Below are 27,500 nucleotides of genomic sequence, written 5' to 3'. Positions count from 1 at the left end.
AGATTGCCCACGCAACTCCTTTACTCCCAACTATTCAAGGAGGAATGAAACCATGGAAGACGTAGGCTGAGATTCAAAGATGCTTCGAAAAAGGAATATGAAATGGAAAGGAATTGATCATAATGAATGGCAAACTTCAAGCGAAAAATCGACCAGTATGGAGAAAGTTTATGAATTCATGCCAAAGCTGTGAACAACCAAAGTCGCGATGACTGACTGCAAATAATATATTGTTAATTAGTTTGAAGGGTGTATTTAGTAGGTAGTATATATTTTGATTGAATTAATTAGTGGCGGCAATTAGAAAAAATCAGTTGAGTGTCGGATAGATTTCTTTGTTCTGGATAATCAGACTCCCTTGCGCTCTTAGTTCGAATGCCAGTTAATTTTGCTTTTCACCCTTTCGCGGAGGATAATACAATTACCAGTCCAAGGCGCGTCGAACAAAAATTTTACAGTACCTAGTTGGTCCATCCATTATCTCTATCAATGTCAATTTTTGCTTTTTTATTTTTCAGCTTGTCGATAAAATAAAGTAGGAGGCAACTTTAGACATATATATATATATATATATATATATATATATATATATATATATATATATACGCACACGCACATACACATTTTGATCTTAGCCAATAGGGTGGATACGTATGTATCTGTGGATGTAATTCTTCAAATGCCAAAAGCGAAAGGCGGGTTGAGCTATGTCTGATAACTCTACACTATGGTCTATACGTTGTTTTCATTGAACACCCCAAGTCATGAGGTGCTATAGTTGTTTACAACTTTCATATGTGTTAGAGAAGTCACTGGGTGAAGAACTCTTTGTTAGTAAGAAAGACTATTATTCAAAAGTTGCTCGGGGTAAAGGAAGATTATTCTCGGCAGAAAATTAAAATTTAGATTCAACGTTTTCTTGACGCTTCAGATTCTTTCACGAGATATTTATTTCTATGGGGATATGTGACAAATGTTTTGTTTGATCGACTGTTGCTATTAAAGTAAGAAACCGTCTAAATTCGCAGATTGTACCAGTATGCACTGTTTACGTATAGCATGGCTTTCTAGACGACACTTCACTCTATAAAAGAAATATGTACCCTACCTTTAACTTTCTATATTTATTGAGGCAGAGGTTTTCTGACGATTCCTGTCCAGTATTTAAAAGAATGCATATGCTGTGTATATCCAGTTAAAAGCATTTCCTGTTAACCTTCTGAAGGTCACTGCAATATTCTCCACCGCTACTGCCGCTTTCTATATAAGCATCTTCGATAAACACTTTCTATAAAATAGACACGTAGATGTATTTTTCTTGATAGTACAGACCTGTAATGGAAATGATTTTGCTGAATTTTTCCTCGTCAGGTTTGATATCCTTGTACTTATATTGTCTACTATGTTTTTCTCTGATTGTGGGAGAGTGGTTGGAGTCTTTCTTCACGACTTTTCTGTTCAGTTGTTTTGTTGTTGCTGTTGTTTTCTTTTCTACAGCAATAATGTTAAGGCTTGTTGTGATTGTAACTGTTAGGTTAAATTCTTTGAATATATCTGTCGTTAATATACCGAAAACATAAAGAACTAAAACTATAATTAATCGAGTGCTAATATATTTAAAGAGGAGTTCAGTAAAAAGCTAAATGGAAATAATTATACGGCGGGAAAAATGATATTGGTCATTGACTAATAAGGATATTAGTTATTTAGGGACGTATATGTGGAGATAATTCCCATAAATTTCGGTCTTGTAATCTCAGTAGTGAAGCACAGACGTCACCGAACTTGCTAAAGTAGCGATGGAAGAAGCACTTAGTAAATGTGCAATAGTGCGCACGGTTGGCGTGTGGGTGAGTGTGTATTTGCGTGTATTGCATATGTTGTGACAAGAGTCATAACACCCTCTGCGAGAATAAACTTCACCAAACGACTAAAAATAGTAACGGTCTGAGTGAGAGAGGATGAGTAGGATTAATCGCAGGAAGTCGTAAGGTGTCGTTTTGGTCGTTTGTCGGAATATCGTTTGTCGGTTCATGTATGGTTCGTGGAGAGCTTGTTGGACTGTTACCTTGTTGTTACCCTGCTTCGTTATATATTTTTATTGTTACTACATGATTATTGTGTAAACAAGTGTCGTCATAAATAGTGGCGATACTACAATAATTGGCGAAGAGTAACTACGTTACAATAATTGGCGATAAGAATTCAAAGCTAATACAGGTCAGTTAATAAATTTTTGTGAAACAAAGTTGTTAATTATGGAAGTCCTGTTAAGTTCTATAATTCAGTCGCAAAAGCAACAGCAATAACAGCAACAGCAACAGCAGAAAGACTCGAACAACAGAATTCAAGAGTTGAGCAACAGTACTCCAGAGTCGAACAACAGTACTCAAGAGTCGAACAATAGTACACAAGAGTCGAACGACAGTACTCAAGAGTCGAACAATAGTACCCAAGAGTCGATCAACAGTACTCAAGAGTCGATCAACAGTACCCAAGAGTCGAACAGCAGTTGCTGGAACTAATAAAGAAGTCAGAAAACGCTATAAGTTCGTTTTCGCCAGACGGCGTATCGAACTCTATAACAGAAGTCAGTTATGACCCAGAGGAGGGTATAACGTTTGCAGCGTGCTTTAGAAGGTACGAAGAAATGTGCAAGGAAGATTGCAAGTCGTGGACGGACAAGGGAAAAGTAAGACTATTATTACGTAAATTAGCGCCGGCTGAATATGAAACATATTGTAATTTCATACTACCCCAAAAACCTAGTGAAATTCGTTTCCAGGAAACAATCGAACTACTATCGGAAATATTCAGTGATATGAGTTCCCTATTCAACACTTGATAGGAATGTTGGAATCTAGCTAAAAGGGAGGATGAAGACTTTGTCACGTATGCCGGGACCGTAAACCAAATGTACGAAAGGTTTAAACTGAAGGAACTAATTCCTGATATGTTTAAGTGCCTCATTTTTGTACAAGGACTTACGGCAAACAAAGATGCGGACATACGTGCAAGAATTCTCACAGAACTTGAACAAGTGGACCAAAGTTCAACCCTGCGGACGGTTGCAGAAGAGTGTCGAAGAACGGTAAACTTACGTTAGGTCGGAAAGAAAATTGAAGAGAAGGAGTTTTCACAAGTACAAGCGTGCAGACTAGGAAGGTATAAACAAAAAAATGTCACGACCAAGCCCATGCTACAGATGTGGAGCCCTACATTTCAGGAAGGATTATCCTTTCAAAACGTAAAAATGTTACTGTTGCCAAAAAGTAAGATACAGGAGCTCACATTGCAGAGCAAAGTTAGGAAGGTCGTACATGAAAAATTCTAAAGTTTTCCCAACGGAAAGTAGAAGCAACCAAAAAGAGGAAATTTGTACATGTGAAAATAAATGAAGTGAATACTAAATTACAACTAGATACTGGTAGCGGCATCTCTGGATACGAATTTGGAAACCTACGTTAAGAAAAACATGAATGCGTGACAGGTGAAAAACTATACTTCGTAGGCGAAATGTGGAGTGATATCACTTGTAGAGTAAAAGTTTTCGTGTTAAAAAACCCAACCAATCTGTTCGGTACGGACTGGTTGGAGTTGTTTGATTTATGGGACCTCCCCATAAGTCTGTTTCTGTAAAAAAAATTAAATAGCTGCTCCACCAGTGAAATAACTTAGCAGCTGAATTGAATAAAAAAATTTAAAAACTTGTTTCATGAAGTGCAGTCGGATAAATTAGGTCCTTGTTCTAAGACTGAGGCCTGTTTTCAAATGAAGAAAAACGTCGTACCTGTATTCAGACCTAATAGAAAGGTACTATTCGCTGCGATAAAGCAGGTAGAGGAAGAATTAGACAGACTGGGGAAATTGGGAATTATTCAAAAAGTGGGCAGCACCACAGTGTGTATTTAAAAAAATAACAAAATCAGAGTGTGTGCCGATTTTTCTACTGGTTTGAATGACTGCCTAAAAATATGCCACTATCTACTGCCTACTCCGGAGGATATTTTTGCAAAATTAAAGTGTGGCAAAATATTTTCAAAACTGGATCTGTCTGATGCTTATCTACAAATTAAAGTAGACGAGGAATGTTTGAAGCTTCTAACAGTGAATGCGCACAGAGGACTATACAAATATAATAGATTGCCATTTGGTCTGAAGGTCGCATCTGCAATATTTCAATAGGTTATGGATGCGATGTTGGCAGACTGTAAATTTGCAGTTCCGTACTGCGATGATGTATTAATTAAAAGTGAATCTCGTGATCAGCATATCGAACATGTGAAGGGTGTTTTTCCAAAAATAAGAGATTACGGTTTCACACTCAGTGATGAGAAATGTGAATTCTTTTTGCCTAAAATTAAATATTTAGGAAAAATTGTAAATAAAAATGGAATACGACCTGAACGGTCGAGGGAAGACGCAATTAAAAATATGCCTCCCCCAACTAATATAGCGACATTACAAGCTTTTCTTGGCCTAGCGAACTATTATCAAAATTACATACCATTGCTAAAGAAAGACGCCGAATGGAATTGCTTAAATATCTGCCAAAAGATGTTTCATGATATTAAAAAATTATTAATTTCGGATTTGTCGCTGGTTCATTTCGATCCCGCTGTGGATATTGTTGTAGCTTCTGACGATTCTAAATACGGTGTAGGTGCACAGTTATAGAGACCGTAATATGGATGCAGTAATTCATACCTCACGTGCTCTGTGTGCAGCAGAAAAAAAACTACAGTCAATTAGAGAAAGAAACTCTAGCGATTATTTTTGCTGTGAAGAAATTTGTCAGATTTCTCCATAATACATATTCCTTTACTTTTTTCCTAGTTTCTGTCACTAGACTGTGACCATGTTCTAAAGCTTTATTCAATTATATTGGCCCAATATTTGGTTATTCCATCAGAATTAGGATGAAAGGTAAAGTTGATTCGGCCAGTACTAGCAATCATTATGTAAGAGCTCGTTACAAAATACCGTTATGCAGTCCACAAACAATTTGTATATATGTGATGATGATGATCATCATGATGATGGTGATGGTGAGGGTGGTAGTAAAAATATGTATTAAATGTTTGTGATAAGACTGCAAACTGAAACTGCGCGGTTAAATTCTGTGATATAACTTGATATAACTATGTAGTAAAATTAAATTATATAGTAAAAATTCCGCGGTAAAATTGTGAAATGAGATTGTATATAGTAAGTGAAACTTTGTGGTAAGAGTGTGAGATGAACTATGATAAGATAGCATGTGATAAAATCTTGTGGTAAAATTGTGAAATAAGACTGTATATAGTAAGCGAAATTGTGTGGTAAGAGTGTGAGATGAAGTATGATAAGATAGCATGTGATAAAAGTGGTAAAATTGTATGAACATTTTCATTGTAAAAGAGGGTTGATGCATGATAGAGGAATATAAATATTCCATTGAAAAATAATGGTGAATATGTTGCCAAGTTTGTTTGATTGGTTCAGTGAATATTTCTATGGCAAATTCTAGTCCTCTCATATAGCTCCCTGTTCGGTATCTCTCTTAAAGGGCTTGTACCTGGAAAATTTGAACTTTATTCACTGTTGTCTTAACATGCGGAAAATCTTTCAGATGTTAAATTCACAGAAAATATTTTTCTCTTGAATAGGATCGACATTGGTTGTTTTTCTCATGGCCTCAGAGCAACAAATCAACTATTTTTGTCTGTGGCCACCCCTCCTAAACCACAGTCCTATTCGGACTAAGACCCTGTCGGTAATGACTTCAAGTTTTGTGATGAGATGAAATTTTATTATTTGATTATTACATATATGTAAAAGTATTAATAGTTATTTATTCATTTACTTATCCATAGGGATTGTTTTTTTTTTATTTCTGTGGTCATTGACTACTTTTTATTGAGCATCAAAGATGTATGTAAAGGTTAATCTTTTATTCCAGTCAATAATGTTTACAGTTACTTCAATTTAGGGCAGCCCCTAGTGCAGACAGTAAAATCGTTTGAAGTTTATTCAAACACTGCATGAGGATTGGTCTGTCCTCTTAAGATGAGAAGCAGAGAAATATTCAGTTGATCAATAGTTCTCAAAATAGGAAGATGTATCAATCAAATACTTTCTTCGGCAACATCTGTGAGGGTAAATAGAAGTAAACCTTGACTGAACTTTAAATAACCACTATTTTTTTTTATATATAGAAAAGCTTATTTAACTGCTTATATTGATTATATTTCAACCGATTTATGTTTTATTGGACAAAAATGTAAAAAAATAGAATAAAATAACAATAAAACGTCTAGAGAAATTTTGAGAAAGTCTTTTTGAAATCCTTTCCTTCTGAACAAAAAGTTTCCTGCTAAGAACTAAGAAGAGACGAAATGTTTTGTGCAAGAGATCTTCTGCAAATTTAATGTTCAGTTTGTGTGTCGCTGCAAAAATGTAAAGGAAATGGCTTGAAAGGAAATATAGTGATTAAGAAGAAAGAGTTCTGTGACATTACATTTTATTACCGTGGTACCATGCTTTTATTGTGTGAGAAATATTACTTTCGAAAAAAGAAAAAAATGGAGGAAAATAGAATTCGAAGACTTTTAATTGTTTAGAACTGAGATGATATCTGGATCACTATAGTCTTTTCTAGTTACAACGGTTTTTAATGTATGTCAGTGAATCAGTCTTTCATTGGTATTGGAATGTCATTGAGCATAAAACCAAAATACATAGATATAAAATGAAAGATATTTAAATATGGAATCATAGATTTGCATCAACTAAATCCAAAGTTTTGTTATGGAAGCAGGATTTTGTGAAGGATGATATTATGTATGTAAAATGATATTAGACACTATAAACATTAATTATTAACAAAATCATAAACTGATTAGTATGACAGGGATCCAAATTGAATATCTTCTACTCTCGGAGCAACTTCGTTACCTGTCTTGCAATGGGAAGTTACTGGTCAGTTACCTTGCTGAGATAGACGTAACCCAGCAGTTACAATAACTACTACTACTACTACTACTGCTGCTGCTACTGCTATTATTTAATTCCAGGTTAAGGATCTTTTTTAAAACGGGGGCCACATTTTTCATTAATGTTTTACGTAGTGTTTTTGGTACCGAAAGACTTTCAAACTTCGTATACTTATCTATTTTGTGTTATAGAACTGAAAAATATTTTTGTATTCGAATTTATTTCATGTAAAAAATTGTCTTATTTCGATAATTTCAACCAATCACTGACAAGTATTCAGTTGTTTACATTTACTCCTTTGGCTGATTAAGCGGTGTAAAGCGTATTTAATTTCCATAGCTTCGTTTTGCTTTTTTCTTTTTAAATTTGCTGTTCTACCCTAACCCTAACCTTAACCCTAACCCTTACCCTATCACCGATAGAATTGTTTCAAAATCGTTTGTTTATGTAGTCGGCACTTAATGTATATCGGCTGAATGGACGTCAGTGATTGGTTGAAATTACAGAAATACGACAACTTTAACATGGAATAACTTCGGGATTTCTTTTTTTTTTAAGAAGACTAAGAGAAAAAGATGTTTTATATGACACATTCTACCAGTGTTCCAAGTTTCAAAGTGTTTCGTTAATGAAAAATGTGGCCCCCGTTTTAAAAAAGATCTCAGGTTAATTCTGATCCACTTAAGGTAATACTCTCTTTTGACCTAGATGCTGTTGACCAGACAACACCACATTAGCAAAGATTTTTGGTAGATGTGGTTATTTCTAGCAGTTCAAGTAACCTGTTGGGGCGCCTGTTTACAATGAGACTGTAAATGGTAGAATAGTATTGCAATAGAAACATCAAATTGTGTGAAATATCACAGATATTGAAGGAATACAGACACACAATCACCCTATTTGGGAGCTAGATGTTTGAAGTATGTCTCTAAAGGCGGTCCTAGTGGCTGTGCTAGAGGAAGTCGTGTGATAATATGGTAATGACTGTTGATGTGTGGTGTAGTAGGAGTTGTAGTGGTGTGGTGCGTTAGTGAGTGCAGCAGTGTGGTAGTGACCGTAGTTGTGTGGTAGGGCTACAGAGGTATAGCGTAGTGTGGTAAGCAGCTGTAGTGGTGTAGTATGATAGTAGCTATAGTCTGTGTGGTAGGTGCCAGTCAGAAATGAGATAGTAGTGGCTGTAGTGTAGAGCTGATGGCTACCATGTGTAAAGTAGCTTTAGGAATGTTGTGAGTTATTTGATGACAATTGTAGAGTAAAGGTGGTGGATAATATTGTACAATGTTTAATTTAGCTGCTGTGAAGATATAGTAATGGACTTAATGGTAGCTGTAATGATACCTGTTTCCTTCAGGTGAGTATTTATGTCGATAATGGCCATAATGCCATTGATGGTTGTATTTAGGAGTAACTCTCAGGTCCTTTTCTTAGATAACGCACTGCTGCCCCTGGACTTTCTCTGCTTCCCTACGTCACTCTTTTGCTCAGTATGTTTACCCCTGACGAGGTCAGATGCCATGGGACAGCAAGGTCCAGGGAGATCTCCCTTCAGCTGTGATCTTTCATGACACAGGATTAATACTGACAGTATCCTTGAAATATCTGCGTTGTCCACAGACTATAAACTCTTCTCTTCCACCATCTTGTTGTAAAAAGACGTTTTGGAAGCTGTTCAGCATATATTCCGACAATGTAACCAGATCAGCGCAGCTGGCTCTGACAGCTGTGTGTAGACACTGTGCCACTCTGTACAATGGAGGAATTCAGAGCCTAGGTCCTTGTCTTGCCAACGTACGTGTGCAACCTATTAAGTTTTTATGTGAGCCTGTTATAAACTATCCATGTTTAACTGACAGAACAATGACTCTATAGAGGCTGAAACCCTTTTGCGCCCAGATAATCTTACGAGATTTACAATTGATAATGACCTTAGAAATTCTACAGTTATCTTCATCGTGAATGTGGACAGCTATCGAGAGATTACTAGCAAGGGATGCATATCTGTCGGCAGTCAGTAGTATCTGATCCTTGACTACGATTATAGACATCACATATTCTTTGCGTAGAGTTTGGTATATGATTTCTATTTTCTAATGTTCATAGTGATGATGAACTCATTCTAGGCAGAGGAGAAGCTGCTCAAATCCAACTGCATCTCACACTCTGAACTTGTATTGAGAGCGCAGTCATTCACGAACAGGAATTCACTTGCAATAGATGGTATCTGTAATGACGGCTACAAAAGGCGACATAGCTGTGGAAGTGGCTTAAGCGTATACGTACTGGATATTTTGGTGTACTACTTAATTTAGTAATAGCAATACTGGTGCGACGGTGGCTGCAGGGATGAAGTAATCAATTTAGACGTGGCTGTCTATGGTATAGATGCACTGTCTATAGAGGTTGCTTTAGTAATAGCTATAGTGGTGCGGTCGTGGTTGTAGTCGTGGCCGTAAGCTGGTATTGTGGGAGCTTTAGTAGTGACAGAATCAAATGGAATCACTCACAGATTAACAGGAAAGCAGGATTTTAGCTACGATAGATGTGCATTAGTAAACCCATGGGAGCACTCAGTGAAATGAAATCTATAAAATGCTGAGAGAGTTCAATAGATGCAATTGTTTATGTATCCTAGGTTATCTAATTATGTCTGGAGTGGATCTGGTAACGTTACAATAGCTACAGCTGTGGTTTCCAGACAGTGCGGTGCTGCAGTATAGGAGTATACTGTGAAATGTAGCAAAGGGCACGAGGAAAATAATAAAATCATTCTCTAAAAAGCGACAAAATTACTATGAAATTTATAATTATTGGTATCGAAGTTTTGACACAAGGCCAGCAATTTCAGGGGTAGACATTTTACAGACCCCGAAAGAATGAAAGGTAACGAAGACCTCGGAGGAATTTCAGCTCAGAACGTAAAGACGGACGAAATGCAGCTAAGCATTTTGTCCGGCGTGCTAACGATTCTGCCAGCTCGCTGTCTTTATGAAATTTCTAATTAAATTATATGAAGCTTTAATAACTATGCTTCATTTATTGAATGAAGAAGTATTTTATATTTTATTTGCACCAGCATGACCGCAGCCACTTGGCTGACACACATAAATAAATAAATAAATATGTGTGTTTGTGTGTGAGTGTGTATATATGTATATATGTATGCATATATATATATATGTATGTATTTGTATGTATGTATGTATATATATATATATATATATATATATATATATATATATATATATATATATATATATATATATATATATATATGTATGTATGTATGTATGTGTATATATATATATATATATATGAATCGGTTAGAATATGTAAATGCCTTTTTTAGTGCATTTTTTTATTCCTTGCCCAAAGTGTGCTGAATTAGTTTTATTTGCCCTAAAGAGTGCCATGAGATAAAGAAATATTTGGAACCATGTGGCTTGAGTACGAAAAAAGTGGAAGAAATCCAAGGAGTTATTAGCTCTGTTGGCACTGCCCTGCATTTTTCTATGCCAAAATACACACAATTTTGTATATATGATTTGTTTATTAATTAATTCATTATTAATTCATCTAGCACAAGAAGGTTAAGAATAAGACCTGAACATGTCCAAAATTGTTTCCTGTGTTCAAAATTAGCCATTTTTTTTCTCAGTATGTATTTATTTTATATTAGCTTTTTATATGCATCGTTCATTAGATATGTACATAGTGAATTTCAAAGACAATCACACATGCATGTACACGTACACACATGCACACGCACACATGCACATGCATCCATACATATTCACATTAGTTGAGGAAAGGACTAAAGGGGAGAGTTCTCACATATTAACTTCAAATACAACTGAGTTTCACACATGTAATACAATGGGAGGGAAAGCTTCAATCAGTTAAGATTGTCCTTACAATTAGAAGGCAAAACCTCCCTTTAGAGGTGCATGAATTCTAAAACAATAAGCAAAGAAGAGAATAACTCCTGTAAGACCAATTAATTGAAGTGTATGGAATAGAGTAAATGTAATATGGAAGTAGATCTCTTCAAGAAAAACGAATCGTGAAAGTATTGGGTGTGGTTGATTCTAATTAGATCTGGTCAGCATAGCATATTCTAACAATTGCTTGGGTAATGTCAATTAATTTGGGTGGAGACTCCTTACTATATTTGTATTGAGTATGTAGAATGATCCAGTTAAGTACTGGCCAGTGTCCTTACATTAACTCTCTCTTCCCGATATGTATGTGCGTGTGTTTGTATGTGCATTGATTACAGCAGGGTATAAAATGCTTCATATATACACATACACTCTCCCACCCTTTCTCTATTGTTCACCTCTCCCCTTCACCGTTCTCTCTCTCTCTCTCTCTTTCTCACACTTCCTCCTTGACTCTCTCATTGCTCACAAGTGACCAACGGCTATCCATCTTTCTTTCTTCCACTTCCTTCCTAAAGACAAGACGTGATTTTACCTGTCTTTTCTCAGAGCTCGTTTTTCCAGCGTTCTCCACTTCACATTGTCTTGGCTTAACAGCCCTCACCGTCTATTTTCACTGTCTTGTTTTTGCTACCATTTTCACCCTCCGCAAAAAAATCCCAAATTTTATTTAATTTGCTTTGCGAGAAGGACTGTTTTAACGAAGTCCAGTCTTGTCCCTACCTTCGAAACGCGGAGAAAATAAAACAGGGGACAACTGTTGAAGGGAATGTTTTTTGTGTTGCCTCTCTCGTTTCTCTGTTTGTTTCTTTCGTTGTTCGAAAAAGTTCGTTTTCTATGTTTTTGTTTTTATGTTCTCGTTTCTCATTTTGTCTACGTTTTTTTTTTTGATGTCCTGTACCCATGTATGCATATATAAGTAGGTATGTATATATATGTATGCATATAAGCATATATTTATATATTATTTATATGAGGAAAGAAAACTCCGAATGACCCGCCCATGTTTTTTCTTGTCCGTTTTTGTATCATCTATCTGGATGTTTTGTTGTCTCCTGTAGAGTACTTGTCCCATTTTTTCTATTCTTTTAATATACATATAGCGGCGTACGTACACCTTGGTCTCTCTCTCTCTCTCTCTCTCTCTCTCTCTCTCTCTCTCTCTCTCTATCTATCTATCTATCTATCTATCTATCTATCTATCTGTAGATATATATATATATATATATATATATATATATACATACACACACATATATAAGCAAGCATCTATGCCTGTGAATATATGCTTAAGTTACATGTTTTTTTTATTAAGGATCTTCCGTATTTTCGTGTTTTTTTTTTCATTTGTTTGCATTTGTTTTATTTGTTATTGTTGTTGCACTAAAGTTCCTAGATCCATAATCAACGTTTCCAGACTTTCACACTCTCAATATCAGGATATGAAATATATTTGGCTTCTGTTCTGCCTCTTCTTTTATAATCGAATTTTTGCAGACTTTACTGCCAAAGATATTCTGACTCTTCGGCCTGATCTCAGCTTTCACGTGCTAATTTGTTTTACAGTAGTCGACTTCGCGTAGGTTTTTACCTCCTATATTTCTTTACCGTTAGACTTCCATATCAGCGGTGACAATAACTATGTAGCATGACAAGAGATATATTGAGATTATTATATATTCTAACCAAACTTTTCTTTCCTTCCAGCTACAGTTGTTCAAAATGTCTTTGGTAAACTTCTTCAACGATTTCACTGACTCTAACCGTCGCCCCACAACAGTGTCGACTCTCACAGATCTCGATATTGCAGCCCATTCTGCAGCAGTCAATTACACCAGGTGGGAACGTGTACCACGAAAACATAGTACTCTTACTACAAGTAGGTTCATTTTTATTGCTTATATATATATATATATCGTGATCACTAGCCGCCATTAGTGTCACCGACACCATCACCTCCACTACGGTATCTCCATCACAATGACCCACTACCACCACCGCCACCACCACCACCACCACCACCACCACCACTTTAACCATGGTTCCCCACAACCACAATCACTGGCACCATCATTACTACTACTACCACCACCATTGCCACCACATCCAGCATTATTACAACCACTATCACTACCACCATTACTATCACCTTCGTCATTATCATCCCCACCACTATCGCTCTCAGCACCATCGCTACAACTTTTACCACTCGTCATCACCAGCGACACCTCACCCATCACTTTCAAAGGCACTACCATCACCACCACCACCACGCTATCACCACTACCAAAATCACCACAGTCTAACCATCACCGCTACCATGATTATCATTATCAATACTGCTATCTCCACCACTACCACCACCACCACAATAACCGCCTCTACCATCACCACCTTCGTAATAATTCTTAAAGAGTCTATACTATTGTCCCTCTGTTCGACTTCATGAGCCATTGCTGCTGAAATCACCACCAAAATGCTTGGATACTTTAAAGCTGAAAAATGTAACTGAATATTTATAATTAACTTACGCACAAGAAATCTGTAATATCACTACTATGCTCATTGATGAACAATAAAAAGTAGGTCAATGAAGACTGGAGTGGAAGAGAGTATAAAATGGTGCTACAGATTCATTTTTTAAAACTTTCTCATAGTTGATTATGAATGTGTTTGTCTGAGAGACATGACAAATGACATTAGCATCCAATCACCGAAGGTCTCTCATTTAGAGACTAATGGATTCCTGGGAGTCACATAAAATTCAATGATTGATAAGGAGGGGAACCAGTCACTAACTAGTAGAGAAAAAGAAATACAGTATAATGCAATGGCCTGAGATAGTTCGTATTCCTGTATTCTCTGACTGTAGTTTCTACACCCTCTGAAAATCAGGACTTAAGTGAAAGATAAATCTGAAACTGGTGGCTGTCTACACCGGCAGACATGTTTGAAGAGATTGTCGCCCAAAACGTTGGATCTCTCCCTTTCTTCATAGTAATGAAACTGTTGTTGTTGGCACTCCGTCGCTTACGACGTCGAGGGTTCCAGCTGATCCAATCAACGGAACAGCCTGCTCGTGAAGTTAACGTGCAAGTGGCTGAGCACCCTTAACGTAGTTCTCGGGGATATTCAGCGTGACACAGTGTGACAAGGCTGACCCTTCGAATTACAGGCACAACAGAAACAGGAAGTAAGAGTGAAAGAAAGTTGTGGTGAAAGAGTACAGCAGGGTTCACCACCATCCCCTGCCGGAGCCTCGTGGAGCTTTAGGTGTTTTCGCTCAATAAACATTCACAACGCCCGGTCTGGGAATCGAAACCGCGATCCTATGACCGTGAGTCCGCTGTCATAACCACTGGGCCATTGCGCCTCCACAGTAATGAAATTATTTCACTTCGAAAAGGAAATTTATGGAAACATAATATGACCAATTGAAAAATTTCAATTAAGTGAGATTATCCATGCAAATAATAAACCAAAACTCTTTCGTGAAGTATTTACTGTTTAAAAACAACAAGCAAGGGAAGACTATACAGTCGAAGTTTTTGAAAACTAAATACATACAAATATGAGAAGTTGTAGTCTTTATAGCTAACTGGTAAAAACAACGATACGTCGTATTATCTATTAGCACACAGAACACAAGTACTAATGTTGATATTCATAATCACATACATACATACATACATACATACATACATACATACATACATACATAAAACCTGGAAAAATTAGGGTTCTCAAAACCAGAAAGAAAAAGGCTGATTAGAAGACTACAGATTCAAGCCATCAATGGAACTGTAAAGATATGTAAAACTTTCCAAGAATTTAGCACATAAATACATATGCATGCATCTAGACATAAAAACGCATCCATAAAACAAACATACAAATCTGCGCATACACTAACACGAAATACTGCACACACACATATGCACAAATACCTAGATGATGTTGATAAAATTTCCAATGAAGGAGCCTTGAATCTATGTTAGAGTCCGGCTCTTTCTCTATGAACAAGAAATACAGAAATGAAACTGATTGATAACATACATACACATGCGCGCAAGCACACATATACATGCCATGGAATTTAAAGTCTGAAGACTTCAAACGCGCCGAAACTGCGCTCGTAGTCTGGTTTCCATAGTTGATGAGAGGATTTCTATGCTTCTTCGTTCTTTGCCCTTTTTTTCTGTTAGTCGTTTCTATGTTCCATTGTACTAGTCTTAATGTGTGTATATGTGTGTTTATGTTTGAGCGCGCACGTGAGTGTGTGTGTGTTGTCTGTTTTATATATACATATATATATATGCATGTATGTGCGTGTGTGTACATATATATATATATATATATATATATATATATATATATACATACATATATATATATATATATATATATATATATATATATATATATACATACATATATATATATATATATATATATATATATATATATATATATATATATATATATATATATATATATATATATATATATATATATATATAAATATATATATATATATATATATATATATAAATATATATATATATATATATATATATATATATATATATATATATATATATATATATATATATATATATATATATATATATATATATAAATATATATATATGTATATATTTAATTATATGTATTTATTTTATCCTAATAAATAATAATTCGGATAGAATAAATGGGTTAATAGAAACCAAGGTAGGTAGCAAAGATCACAAAATAACTGTCGTGTAATTCCTGTTAGTGAGGCGGAAACTCCTTGATATTTTGGGTATTTGAGTATATATAAAAATTTAAGGAATGGAGTAAACGCATGTTATAACTGCATACTTTATTCCGACATATGTTTCGAAGAATTACAATTTATGCGATCCATAGGAATCGTCGATGTTAAAAATGTAAACTTCTCCTCAGGGAATGTATGGGAACCATCTTAAACGTAAGACATTATGACCGAGTATGAGAACTATAGTTGGAGAAGGTTATAACGTAATTCATTTGAAATAACCGTTGGAGATTAGGACGCTACCAGATAGTACGTTGGACAAGAAGGGAAGAAAAAAGAAAAGAAAAAAGAAAAAAAGAGAAAGAAAATTCAGAGTGTAATATATATATATATAGACAGCATAAATAACAAGAGTAGACATAAATTTAAATTTAAGTATTACAAAGCCACCCTGTGCTTGAAACAACATTGTAAATATAATCTTTCTTATTTCTTTACTGCCCTCAAGGGGCTACACACAGAGGGGACAAACAAGGACAGACAAACGGATTAAGTCAATTACATCGACCCCAGTGCGTAACTGGTACTTAATTTATCGACCCCGAAAGAACGAAAGGCAAAGTTGACCTCGGCAGAATTTGAAGTCAGAACGCAACGGCAGACGAAATACTGCTAAGCATTTCGCCCGGCGTGCTAACGTTTCTGCCAGCCCGTCGCCTCGTAAATATATTCTTTCTGTGCTATTGACGAGTGGAAAGAAGTGAAAGGAAGTCTCCTGCCGGACTGTCTCATGCTTTGTTCAACAATCGTACCCTGCTTACGTCCCCGGTCAGTAGTATACAACCTCTCCTTACAAAGCTATCGTAAATTAGAGCGGTATCGTGGCGGATAGTTTAATTTATGACCGAGATTATTAACGGCTCATATTTGGGCTTTGACGGTCCACTAATCAAGCAATTTTCCCAAATATACAAATTAAGTCATCTACCATGGTGTTAACCTAATTTAAGACGCCTGTTGACTGAAGAAAAAAGCTGAGTACGTTTTAGTTTTCCTCTTAGTTTTCGCACATCTGTAGCTTAGAACAAATTTCTTGACATTCTTGTTTCCATCAAAATGAAACCCTGCATGCCTTTATTCCGGTATAAGCATTTGTTCTTTGTAAACATAATATAATAATGTGTTTCCCTGAATAACCGTTATGGATCTGCATCTAAATGCGCTGATAATAATGCATTGCAGAAGATGCAAATAAACAAAATTGTGAAACGTGCATAGAGAACAAATAGTAAAAATCGCATGTTGTGTTTATCCTATTGTGTGTGTGTGTGTGTGTGTGTGTGTGTGTGTGTGTGTGTGTGTGTGTGTGTGTGTGTGTGTGTGTGTGTGTGTGCATGGAGCAATTACAAATCTAGCAGTTGAAATAAATATGTCTCACTGAGGAGATCTAATAACATTGAAACAAGTCTATTGCTTTCACTAGTTGGTTTTCAAGTGTAAACCTACTTTTAAACTACATCGGCTTTGTTTTCCCAACTGAACGTGGTTTTGGTTGATATTACAGGAGTTATCTCCCTTGCTTATTGTTTTTTAGATTTTTATAAACCACTAGAGAAAATATTCTTCACTAACTGCATGATTAATCTCAGATTCTCAACCCATTATATTAAACATGTGAGAATCTACACTATGTGTGTTTAGTATCCAGAACACGCTCCTCAGGTATTTATCCCTCAGCTCTCGTGGTAATGTATCTAAAAGAGAGCACCGTCAGTAGAGGAAAAGTACTATAAACAAAGAATAAAAAAAAGAAAGAAAAAACGATAGATGTTTTTATAGGAATTATTGTGTTAACTTTGAATGCTTTTTGCAGAACAAACCCCATGGAAGACAGTCAGTTGCCCTGAGTGGGTGTTAACTTTGGTAGCATGATAGGACCTATCAACCCACCATAGATGAGATTTGCTACAAAAACAAAAAAGTTTAGAATTCTTTCCCTGTATTAATGTTATTTAATAATAAACAGTCAGTGAAACTTGTAATTAGGATATTGTTGTTGAGTATTCTTCTTGAGTATTGGATGAGCGAGTGACACTTGAAACACAAACATACGCACACACTTATAAAAACATAAATGTATGCACATACAAATTGGCATGCACACAAGCACACGCACACACACACACACACACACACACATATATACATACACACGCAATCTCTCACTCTCACAAACGCACATAAGCACGCACATACTGGCCTACGTATACGCAATGATACACGCAAAAAAGCATTTACTACATAATGTATAGGTATAGACGCTGACACACAAACACACTTGCACACATATACACACTCACGCTCACACACACATACACATACGCGCGCGCATGCACACGCTGGCCCACTATACACAATGACACAAGCACACTGGCAAAAATACACTTATACAAAAACATAAGTGTAGACACACGAACATACACACACACACACGCATATACACACACTGAAGCAGAAACGTATATGTATACACATACACACTGACACAAATTCTCATATACACACCTCAAACTCACATACACACTCATACACACACACACACACACGCACACACACACACATCATAGTGAGTAATGGAACTCTAAATCTCCCAATCTGTCGAGAACATCTGTTTTTCAGACTGAAAATGTTTCTAACTGGATAAAAATACATGTTAAGTTTCCTATCTCTAATCCCAGGAGAGTTCTTTGCAACAAAATGCAGATGTTTTTGTTAAACACATTACTTTATTCACCAGCAGCAGAGGTCGCAGCAGCCGTAGTAGCAGCAGTAGTAGTTGAACAAGGTAAAAGATATTGTTCTGGACAGCTTGCTTGCGAGAGGGAAGTTTTTGAATTGTAAACATACTTTTGCGTTGCGTTCAGCAGAAAAGATTTCCTGTCATGCTGTAAATAAAAAGAAACCAAAGATAGCATCAAGCTAATTAGCTCCCTTGAAAAACAGATAGTTTTACAAGTGAGAAGAGATTTTTGTTTTCGTAGCAGGGTTGTTGAAATAAAGCTTTCTGATATTTTAATAGAAATGAGATGTTCTAACGTATATCAGTTAACACTCATCTATCCAGAATGGCTTTTATTACTGATTGCTAATTGTATTTGTTAATGTATCCGGAAGATTTAATTGGTCACTTTATCTAAAAGCTTTCGACATTTTTTTTTTCCTTCTCTCATTAGCTATTTGTTAGTTTTCCATCATTATCTTTGCAACAAAGCTTTCCTCTGCACCCACAAAAGTATTATCTACCCACGAAAGCATTGCCTATGCTTCGGTTTCCTTTTGCACACACGCCCGCGAAAAGTGTGTGTGTGTGTGTGTGTGTGTGTGTGTGTGTGTGTGTGTTGTATGTATGTGATGTATGTGTGTTGTGTGTGTGTGTGTGTGTGTGATATGTGTGTGTGAGAGAGAGGTATATGTGAGGTCTATATCTATCTATGATTCTGTGTTTGAGAGAGAGAGAGAGGGGGGTGCGTGCGTAAGTGGTTAAGTATTCTGCTTCACAGTTACGAATTTTCAGCTTCAGGCCCATTTCCCAAGGCTTAGGGCAAACGTCTTCAACCGTGGACATAAGCATGATATCAAGCAGAAAAGAAACTGTAGTGAAAGCTGGCTGACTTAATCCAATACCTTGTATGAGACTCTGATCTGGATCCTCTGGCCAAATCATACAACAAACTGAAAATTATGTAAGTAAAGAAAGCTAGGTGTGGTTGACGAACGGAAAGTTAAAACGAGAAACCAAAGCGCTAATTACAACTGCTCAGAAACAAGCCACTAGGACGAATCTGATAAAAGCAGAGGTTGATGAAATTCAGCCTGAGAGCAAAGACAAAATCCGTGAAAAGCTGACGAAAGTATTAACCATCTCTTGTGTGAATGCAGTAAACTAGCACAAAAGAGAGTATCAGCGCTGGTGTGATTGTGTAGGTAAAGAGAGTACATTGGGATGTTTAGGCGAGTGTGTGGATTCAACGTTACAGAAAAGTGGTATGAACATGAACCAGAGACTATGATAAATGAGAGAAAGAACAAAATTCAGAATCAAAAAACATGAAAATGATATTAATCTGCAACGACTAACATGTTCAAATACAGGCTGAAATCATATTCAAAACCAAAAACCTCACGAACTCACAACTCGCAAACGGAACATGGCAAACATTAAATGCACACCTGAAATATGTAACAAATAGATTAATTCAATATCGAGGACTAATTGTTCTTCCAAGGAAATTACAAATTAAATCTACCTCTAATGAATCTGAAGAACGAAAAAAAAAAACATAGAATCAACTAGCGAACGAACAGATGAGGAAATTTTGAAAGGGCCAATAACTTGCTATTTGGAAACACTATTAAACTTAGGGATGAAAATGTGAAAATGGAGAGAAAGGATAAAAGCTCTAATTGGTTCAGAAATTATGAATATCGTACCGATAACTCATTCTTGAAGAAAGCTACAACCAACAGATGCTATTACAGACAGTAAAACAGGTACTGAAAATCAGCAAGATACAAAAGAATTACATGAAAAAAAAAAAAAAAAGAATATCTTGACAACGTAGAGATTCTACTTGAAGAATCCCAAACCTCTTTTCTTCAAGACAGATTATCTCCGAGAATTGTGGAACCCAACATACGTAAAGGAATAGGCTTTATGAACCGTAAAACAATCTCACCAGTTACAATCTAGGTCTAAGAACGAACGCAATCACTACAGAAACACCAACAGAATGATAAACTTTAAGGACAATACTTTTTTTTAGAATTCGCGACACCAGGTGGTACAAACTGAATGTGAGAAACCGAAGATAATCAATTTGTCATGCAAAAACCTTTCAATGCAACGCACTCAAGTCTTCTCAAGAGGCTTAAAATTCAATCCAATATAACAATACAATATCTGCAATGAAAAACAGCACGACATCTCTCACTTCTGCAGAAAATTACGTCTAATAGAAGAATTATTTGACAAAGAAAACAATGAGGAATCAATTGTATGAAATAAAAGCAATTACAATCCGTCAAAATGTAGGAACAAAGCATTAGATAAATTTTGATTTTAAATCGACTTTACTGTATCATGAACTACTATCCCTTAAATTGAAATCAAACACCAGTTGAAAGTAATAGGAAATTATTCAGGAACTCAGAAACAATGCAATCACAATAAAAGAAGCTGATAAGGGAAATGCTGTAGTTATAGATGGTAAATGTTATAAAAATACCACATTATCGCTACTACAAGACATCACCTATTATGAAAAGACAAATAATGACCAACTGTCAAAAGCAATAAAGAAATTTAGTGCCTTCATTCATCTACAGCCTAAAGGTTTAAACGTCAAAGAATCTGACCAACTCACGAACTTTGCAAAATAAGAAACCGATACGGAGTCCTTCCGTTTCCAAGTGACTGGAGGTGATTGAGGAAGATCTCCAGAGGATTGGCATCACCTTGGAGGGTACAGAAGGGCTGGCACGGGACTGGACCTGGCTGCTTCTATGCATGATGACATCACTGGGACCCCTAACCGAGGATGACCTCCAGCTACATCAAGCAAGAGCATGAAGCAAGAAAGCAATACGGGGTTCACAAAATTCACTCGAGTAAATGTATTTAAAAAGAATACGTTAAGTCCAGATGAAGCGGACCTAATCTGTGATACACACAAATTTAGTAACTTCATAGCCATACTACTGAAACTCATTTAGAAACACACACCAAGCTTTATAAGAGCTGGCCTGGAACTTGCAAAATACCTTCCCCGACCCACAAAAAAGTTAACAAAAACACTATTACTGCATCATTTTATTTTGTATGCTTCTATATTGGTTTCAAATGTTTATACAAGACCAGCAATTTTGGGTGAGGGATAAGTCGACTACAGCGACCATAGTGTTCAATTAGTATTTATTTTATCGACCTCGAAAAGAAGAAAGGCGTAGTCGAGCCCGGCAGCAGTTGAACTTAGAAAGTAACGTCAGAAGAATTACTTATTTCTTTATTGCCCACAAGGGGCTAAACATAGAGGAGACAAACAAGGACAGACAAAGAGATTAAGTCGATTACATCGACCCCAGTGCGTAGCTGGTACTGTACTTATCGACCCCGAAAGGATGAAAGGCAAAGTCGACCTCGGCGGAAATTGAACTCAGAATGTAAAGGCAGACGAAATACCGCTAAGCATTTCGCCCGGCGCGCTAACGTTTCTGCCAGCTCACCGCCTTTAAAGTCAGAAGAATTGCTGCTAAGCATTTTTGCTGGAGTCGTAACAATTCTGCCAGCTCGCCGCCTTAATATACCTCTATATCACTATCCCAGATGTCTATGGACTAGACACCGTAGAATTTTGGCTTGAAAAATTAGCCAATGAAACATCAGACCGAATAGAAAAAAAGATTACTTACTGAAGAAATTAAATTTATCCTACAAAATAATTTTTCATCTTCAATGGCAGCATTTACAAATAAATATCCGAAGGAGTAATGAAAACAAAAGTTGTCGCCAATTTAAACCAATTTGGTCATCATGGTATAGTCAGAAATCCAAATATATAGACACTCTAGACTAAAGTACAGCATCTCTTCCGCAAACATCTATTAGAAAATTGAAAACGTTACTTAGATGATTGCTTTATTCTGTGAACCCACGGTTTTGACCAACTTAATCGTTTCAAAACCCTAATTAATAACGCAAGCAACAATATACAGTTCACAATGGAATACAGTTAAAATCAATTACTCTTCCTGGACATATTAATCATCAAATAAGTTACAGACATCAAAACAAGCATCCACAACGAACAGACAGACTATAAACATTACTTATTATTTACTTCTTGTCACCCAAAATATACCAAAATAAATATATTATTTAATCGTTTAATCTAGCTAGGGGAATTTGTTCAATCATTTCGAATTTTGAAACTCAAAATAAAAGACATGAAGAATTAAAACATACTATTTGAAATTATATGATAACGGAATAGAATGTGTCAAAGCAATAGAAGTTCAAGGATTACGAAAGACAAAAAGCAATGAAAATCGCTTAAATACTCTATATTACATCACAACACACAACCAAAGTAGTAATGAAGCATACAACATTATGCATCAAAACATGCTATTACTGAAGGAAAACACGATAAAACATTTTTAAAAAGCATTCAATACACAGAATAACCAAACATAAAAAGCAATTGGAATTCCTAAATAAATTATTTACTAGCACCAAATTACCCGTTACAAACACAACACCAATTGTCAAAATATGTGGTCGCCCGAACTATGAAACCTGCACCCATCTTATAAAAGACACATAGCATAAATCTAAATCAAGACTTATCTTCGCTGTAAAAAAATATTTCACGTGTACTTCGAAAACTTATTTATGTTATGAAATGTGATGATTGTAACGAAAGTTACATTGGGCAAACAAAACTCATCTTGAGAAAAAGACTCACTAATCATGGGCAAAAATACGAGATCATAATACCAGACAGATTACACTAAGTGAATAGTTAGACTTATACTCACAAGCAAATCGCCAAAATTCCGAGTTCTCCTACTATACCGTTGTTCTGACAGAACCGCAAATTAGATGTGGAGAAATAAGGACAGTAAATTTATTAAAAAATACAAACCACAACTGAATCATGTATAACACTATATCGAACAGAGACATTACACAACTGTAATTCACATTCTCACACACAAAATAATAGACAATATACATTATTTCTCTCTTTTCAACTATTTTCACAAGTCGTTGTTTGTATTTTCACATGACACATTCACTGGATTGACACAGTCATTACTTTTTACCTAATCATCGTTCACACTATCACGTGACTATTTCACGGGCATATCGCGCAATTGTTGTCCATGCTGACACATGACATATTGATTGACTAAATACAGTCTCAGTATATGGTACAACTGTCATTCAAAGAGCCACATGATCCTTTGTCTATGTAACCACTTTCAGCCAACCGAACTGCGCCCCATTCAGTTGGCAATTTGAGCCGAAATCTCTCCCTAAAAAGGAGTAACCTTTCAGGCTGTAATCAGAGTTGAGACAAATACAACATAGCTCCAGATCCTTCCATCTCACTTCTTTTTTTTTTTTTTTTTTTTTTTTGAAATTCTAAACCACGCTAAGTAAATCATGAAATTGTAAGATCTATTAAATGTAAATAAATCTTTTTAAAGACTCCGAGTGCATCTTCAACCTTTCGACCCTTTTACACACGTACGCACACACACACACACACACATTGTATACATACCTATGTGTGTGCACGCGTGCATATGTGAGTGTGCACGCATACATGTGTCTGTGTGCACGCGTGCATGTGTGTGTGTGAGAGCGTGCATGTGTATTTATATGTAGATGTATCAGGTGAAAAAGGTGAGATGGAGTAAGTAAGGGACATGATATGTATTCTCCTTTATATTATATTGCTGTTTTATATTACATAATATTACAATTTATTATATAATATATTGTGTTATTAAATTATAAGTATTATATTCTTAGATTCATGAATATTAAGTATCAGATGATATATAAACGTATATTTGAGATCAGCAAATTGGTTGAAAAGCACCATTCCTTCTCATATGCAACTCGCCATACTGAAAACTACCTACACCACCCCAGAATATTCCTAAATTTTCCCACTAGAAATTTGATAATTCTTAAAGAATATTCTAGAAACAATAGTTAATCTGATTTCTTCCTAAAATATTACATTTTTCTCTTTTCAAGACATAATTATATCCACTAGATATTTCTCCTATGATAAATTAGTCAGGACATTCCATTATTTCTACAGATATGTATTTTAGAAATGTTATTATGTACTAGCTTTATTCTCCTTATTTTCGTCAAGTTATGTAAGTCGGCCTTTTGTTGCTTCAGGTCTTTTTTCTTCTCCCAAATTTCCAAAGTCAGTAGGGAACGTATAATTCACCCCCAACCAACCCCACTTAACTATATTTTTCATGTCGTCTTTATATCCCAGGAGAATTCCTCGAATGAAGAATATGGTTTAATATTTAGAATACTATTAGTATTGGCAGTAATCTTTTACTTGGTGATCTCTAAGAAACAAGTCAATATAAATTATTTGATCCATTAGGGATTACGACATTAAAATAGAGGAACCCCTGGCTCTTTAAATCTCTGGTAAAAGCCAGGTAAATTCAGAGGATTAGTCTTGAGAGACTTAAGGCGAAGTCACAAGAAACACGTTATATTCCATTGCTGACTGAAAAACATTTTTTTGAATTTATTTAAAACAGATTAAGAAGCAGAAAGAATAAAGCTATTGGTGCACGAAAGCTTTGTGATAACAGAATTGTCAGCTCTATACACTAAACGTATTACTATTATGCAGTCTAGCAACTATAAACATATTCATAGATTATAGATCAACCCAAAACTCCTACTTTCAGACACTATGTAAACAGTTTCCTTGTATTCTTTTATTTCTATTACTAGCTTCAGTTATTGGACTGTGGTCATGCTGGGGCACCGCCTTCTAGGTTAAAGTCGATTACATCGATCCTAATATTTATTTTATCGACCACGGAAGAGAAAATTTATTCTCTTTGTGACTGGAAAGAATTCTTTAGCAAAAAAAGGAAAAATGTTCTCATATTTACATTTGGACAGTGTATCTTGCTATTTGCTGTGAGTGTCAAATTGTTGCATAATCATTCCTAATAAAAAATAATCGTTCCAAAGGTATTGGTCAAAGTAATGGTAATTCCAAATATAATACAGATTATTTCTTTGTCAACGTTATTCCCCTTCTAATTCCAAACACGCTAGGACAATTATGTTGAATTTTTTTTGAATTAGTAACAAAAGAGCGTGTGTAGCATAAAGCAGAGTGGTGTGCCCAGCAGACGGAGTATCTCTGCGCACAATATCTCGAAACATAGCAAAAATATTCCATACTACATGCTCCAACATCCTAGACCACGTCTAAAGAAGACTCATTGATCGCCAAACCCACAAACACATTTCTATCTCTGCACTATAAAGTTTCTTCACTCCGTTTTTCCGCCACTACTACAACGGTATCTAAAAACCATCGTCACTCAGGCTCATCTGACAACTTCATGTTTTTTCTTTCATCAGCTATACTGTGTAACCTCAGCCTTACTGTAACTACTGTACCAATTTCTTCAGCATCATGTCAGCTCTCTAGACATGCCTTCCCTCCCACAATTTTCCTACATCCGTACACCTGCTGGCAACCACTTACAAAACCAAACCCTTTGATGTCTCAGATAGGCTACGAACGTTACGAGACCAAGCCTTTACTTCTCACCAAGTCATAAAAAGATATGAATTCAGTAACTGAACTTTTACCTAATGGTAACTCCTTTCTTTTTCTTCGCCCCAGTTTACATATGTAAGTATATATACAGAAAGGTGCTGACGTACAGAATGACAACAGCAAAAAAAAAAAATGTAAAAGAAAAAACAATCTTAATGAAATGGTTTTCACTTTTTAGTTACAGAAAAGAAATGATAATCTATCGGGAATTTTTAGCATCCTTCAAAGAACAGGAGAAATAATTTCAAAATTTATTAACTCCAATAAAAATTATGTATTTCCATGGTCGGAGAAAAATCTCATCTTTACTAGGAGTACAAATATATTTAGGTCTTCGTCAGGGAAGCAAAGCCCCCTCAAAACTGCTGAGTCTATAGGTATAGATGTTTTCTCTCTTTCTTAGCCATACCTAATGGTATCGACGATTATGGACCACCATGTCAGAGTAAAAAAGATTCGTGATTTTTCAAAGAAAAGATTCAATGTGTTCCCAAAATTTTCTGCCACTTCTTTGACATTTTACTTAGCTAGTCTTCTGAGCATACTCTAGAGGTATCAGGCCTATTTAACTCTTAGGGTGAAATGGTTCACATAACTGTTGTATTTTTCAATGAGTTTAAATGGAAGAGCTGTTTACTGGATCTTCAGTTCAACTCTTGACTCTCCTTAGTCTCACTTTAAGATTTTTCCCATTCTCGGTTCCAAGCACCTTTTATAACTTTTCTGTGCATAGATAACAGAGCAACTAACAGTAAAGTTGTTTCCACCGCTTCCATGTTCTTGTTGGTGCATCGGTAACATCAGGACATGTTCACTCACCAATAGGCTTGTATGATATATGGTTAGGAGCCAGCCCAATTTTGTATGCTTTAACCAGAGCACAAGCATTTGGTTTTGACTCGTAACTGGACCCTTGACAAATACTACTACTCAGGACCAGAACAGACCCGGGAGTAATGGTCACAGACCCGGGAGTAATGGTCACTGAGGGCTAACTCCACTCCCACAAAATATTGATCTACTTGGACCAGAACTTCACTAAAAGATGCAGTTAAATATCTTGCGCAGAACAAGAGATTCTTACACGTAGAAAATTAACAGCAAACAACTTTATTCAGTGGTAATTTGTATACATCCAAAAAGTGAGTCAAGGGAAATAACTCAAGTCGACCAATGACATAAATTTAGATACTACTTGTAACTCTTCAACTTAAAGTTAAATTTCAGTTAATTAAATATGCTTGTCTGCAGGATTCAGTACATCAGCTGTTGAATTACCTAAAATAATTTTATTGCCTATCTGGCGTTATTTCCCCCCTTAGCATTTTATGTTTTAATTTTTATTTTCTAATTATGAAAATTATAACTCCTCAAAATTGTATCATTTTTCTACATGTAAACAACTTTGTCCGTTAA

At 35.8% G+C, this 27,500-nt stretch overlaps 1 protein-coding gene across 3 annotated transcripts in view; it reads left to right on the top strand.

The window, feature by feature from the left end:
- The window catches only part of LOC128247021 (uncharacterized), an 811,207-nt gene that overhangs the window by 327,973 nt on the left and 455,734 nt on the right, over positions 1 to 27,500 (top strand). For all 3 annotated transcript variants that reach the window (XM_052965583.2, XM_052965578.2, XM_052965575.2), the window contains exon 2: positions 12,621 to 12,792. In XM_052965583.2, coding sequence (XP_052821543.1) covers positions 12,636 to 12,792 — 157 coding nt within the window. In that variant the 5' untranslated portion in view covers positions 12,621 to 12,635. The remainder of the gene's footprint in view (positions 1 to 12,620; positions 12,793 to 27,500) is intronic.

Source organism: Octopus bimaculoides, chromosome 1, assembly GCF_046866305.1.
Source record: "Octopus bimaculoides isolate indiv1 chromosome 1, ASM4686630v1, whole genome shotgun sequence".
NCBI classification, from domain to species: Eukaryota; Metazoa; Mollusca; class Cephalopoda; order Octopoda; family Octopodidae; genus Octopus; species Octopus bimaculoides.
This window is presented reverse-complemented; position numbering and strand designations above follow the sequence as displayed.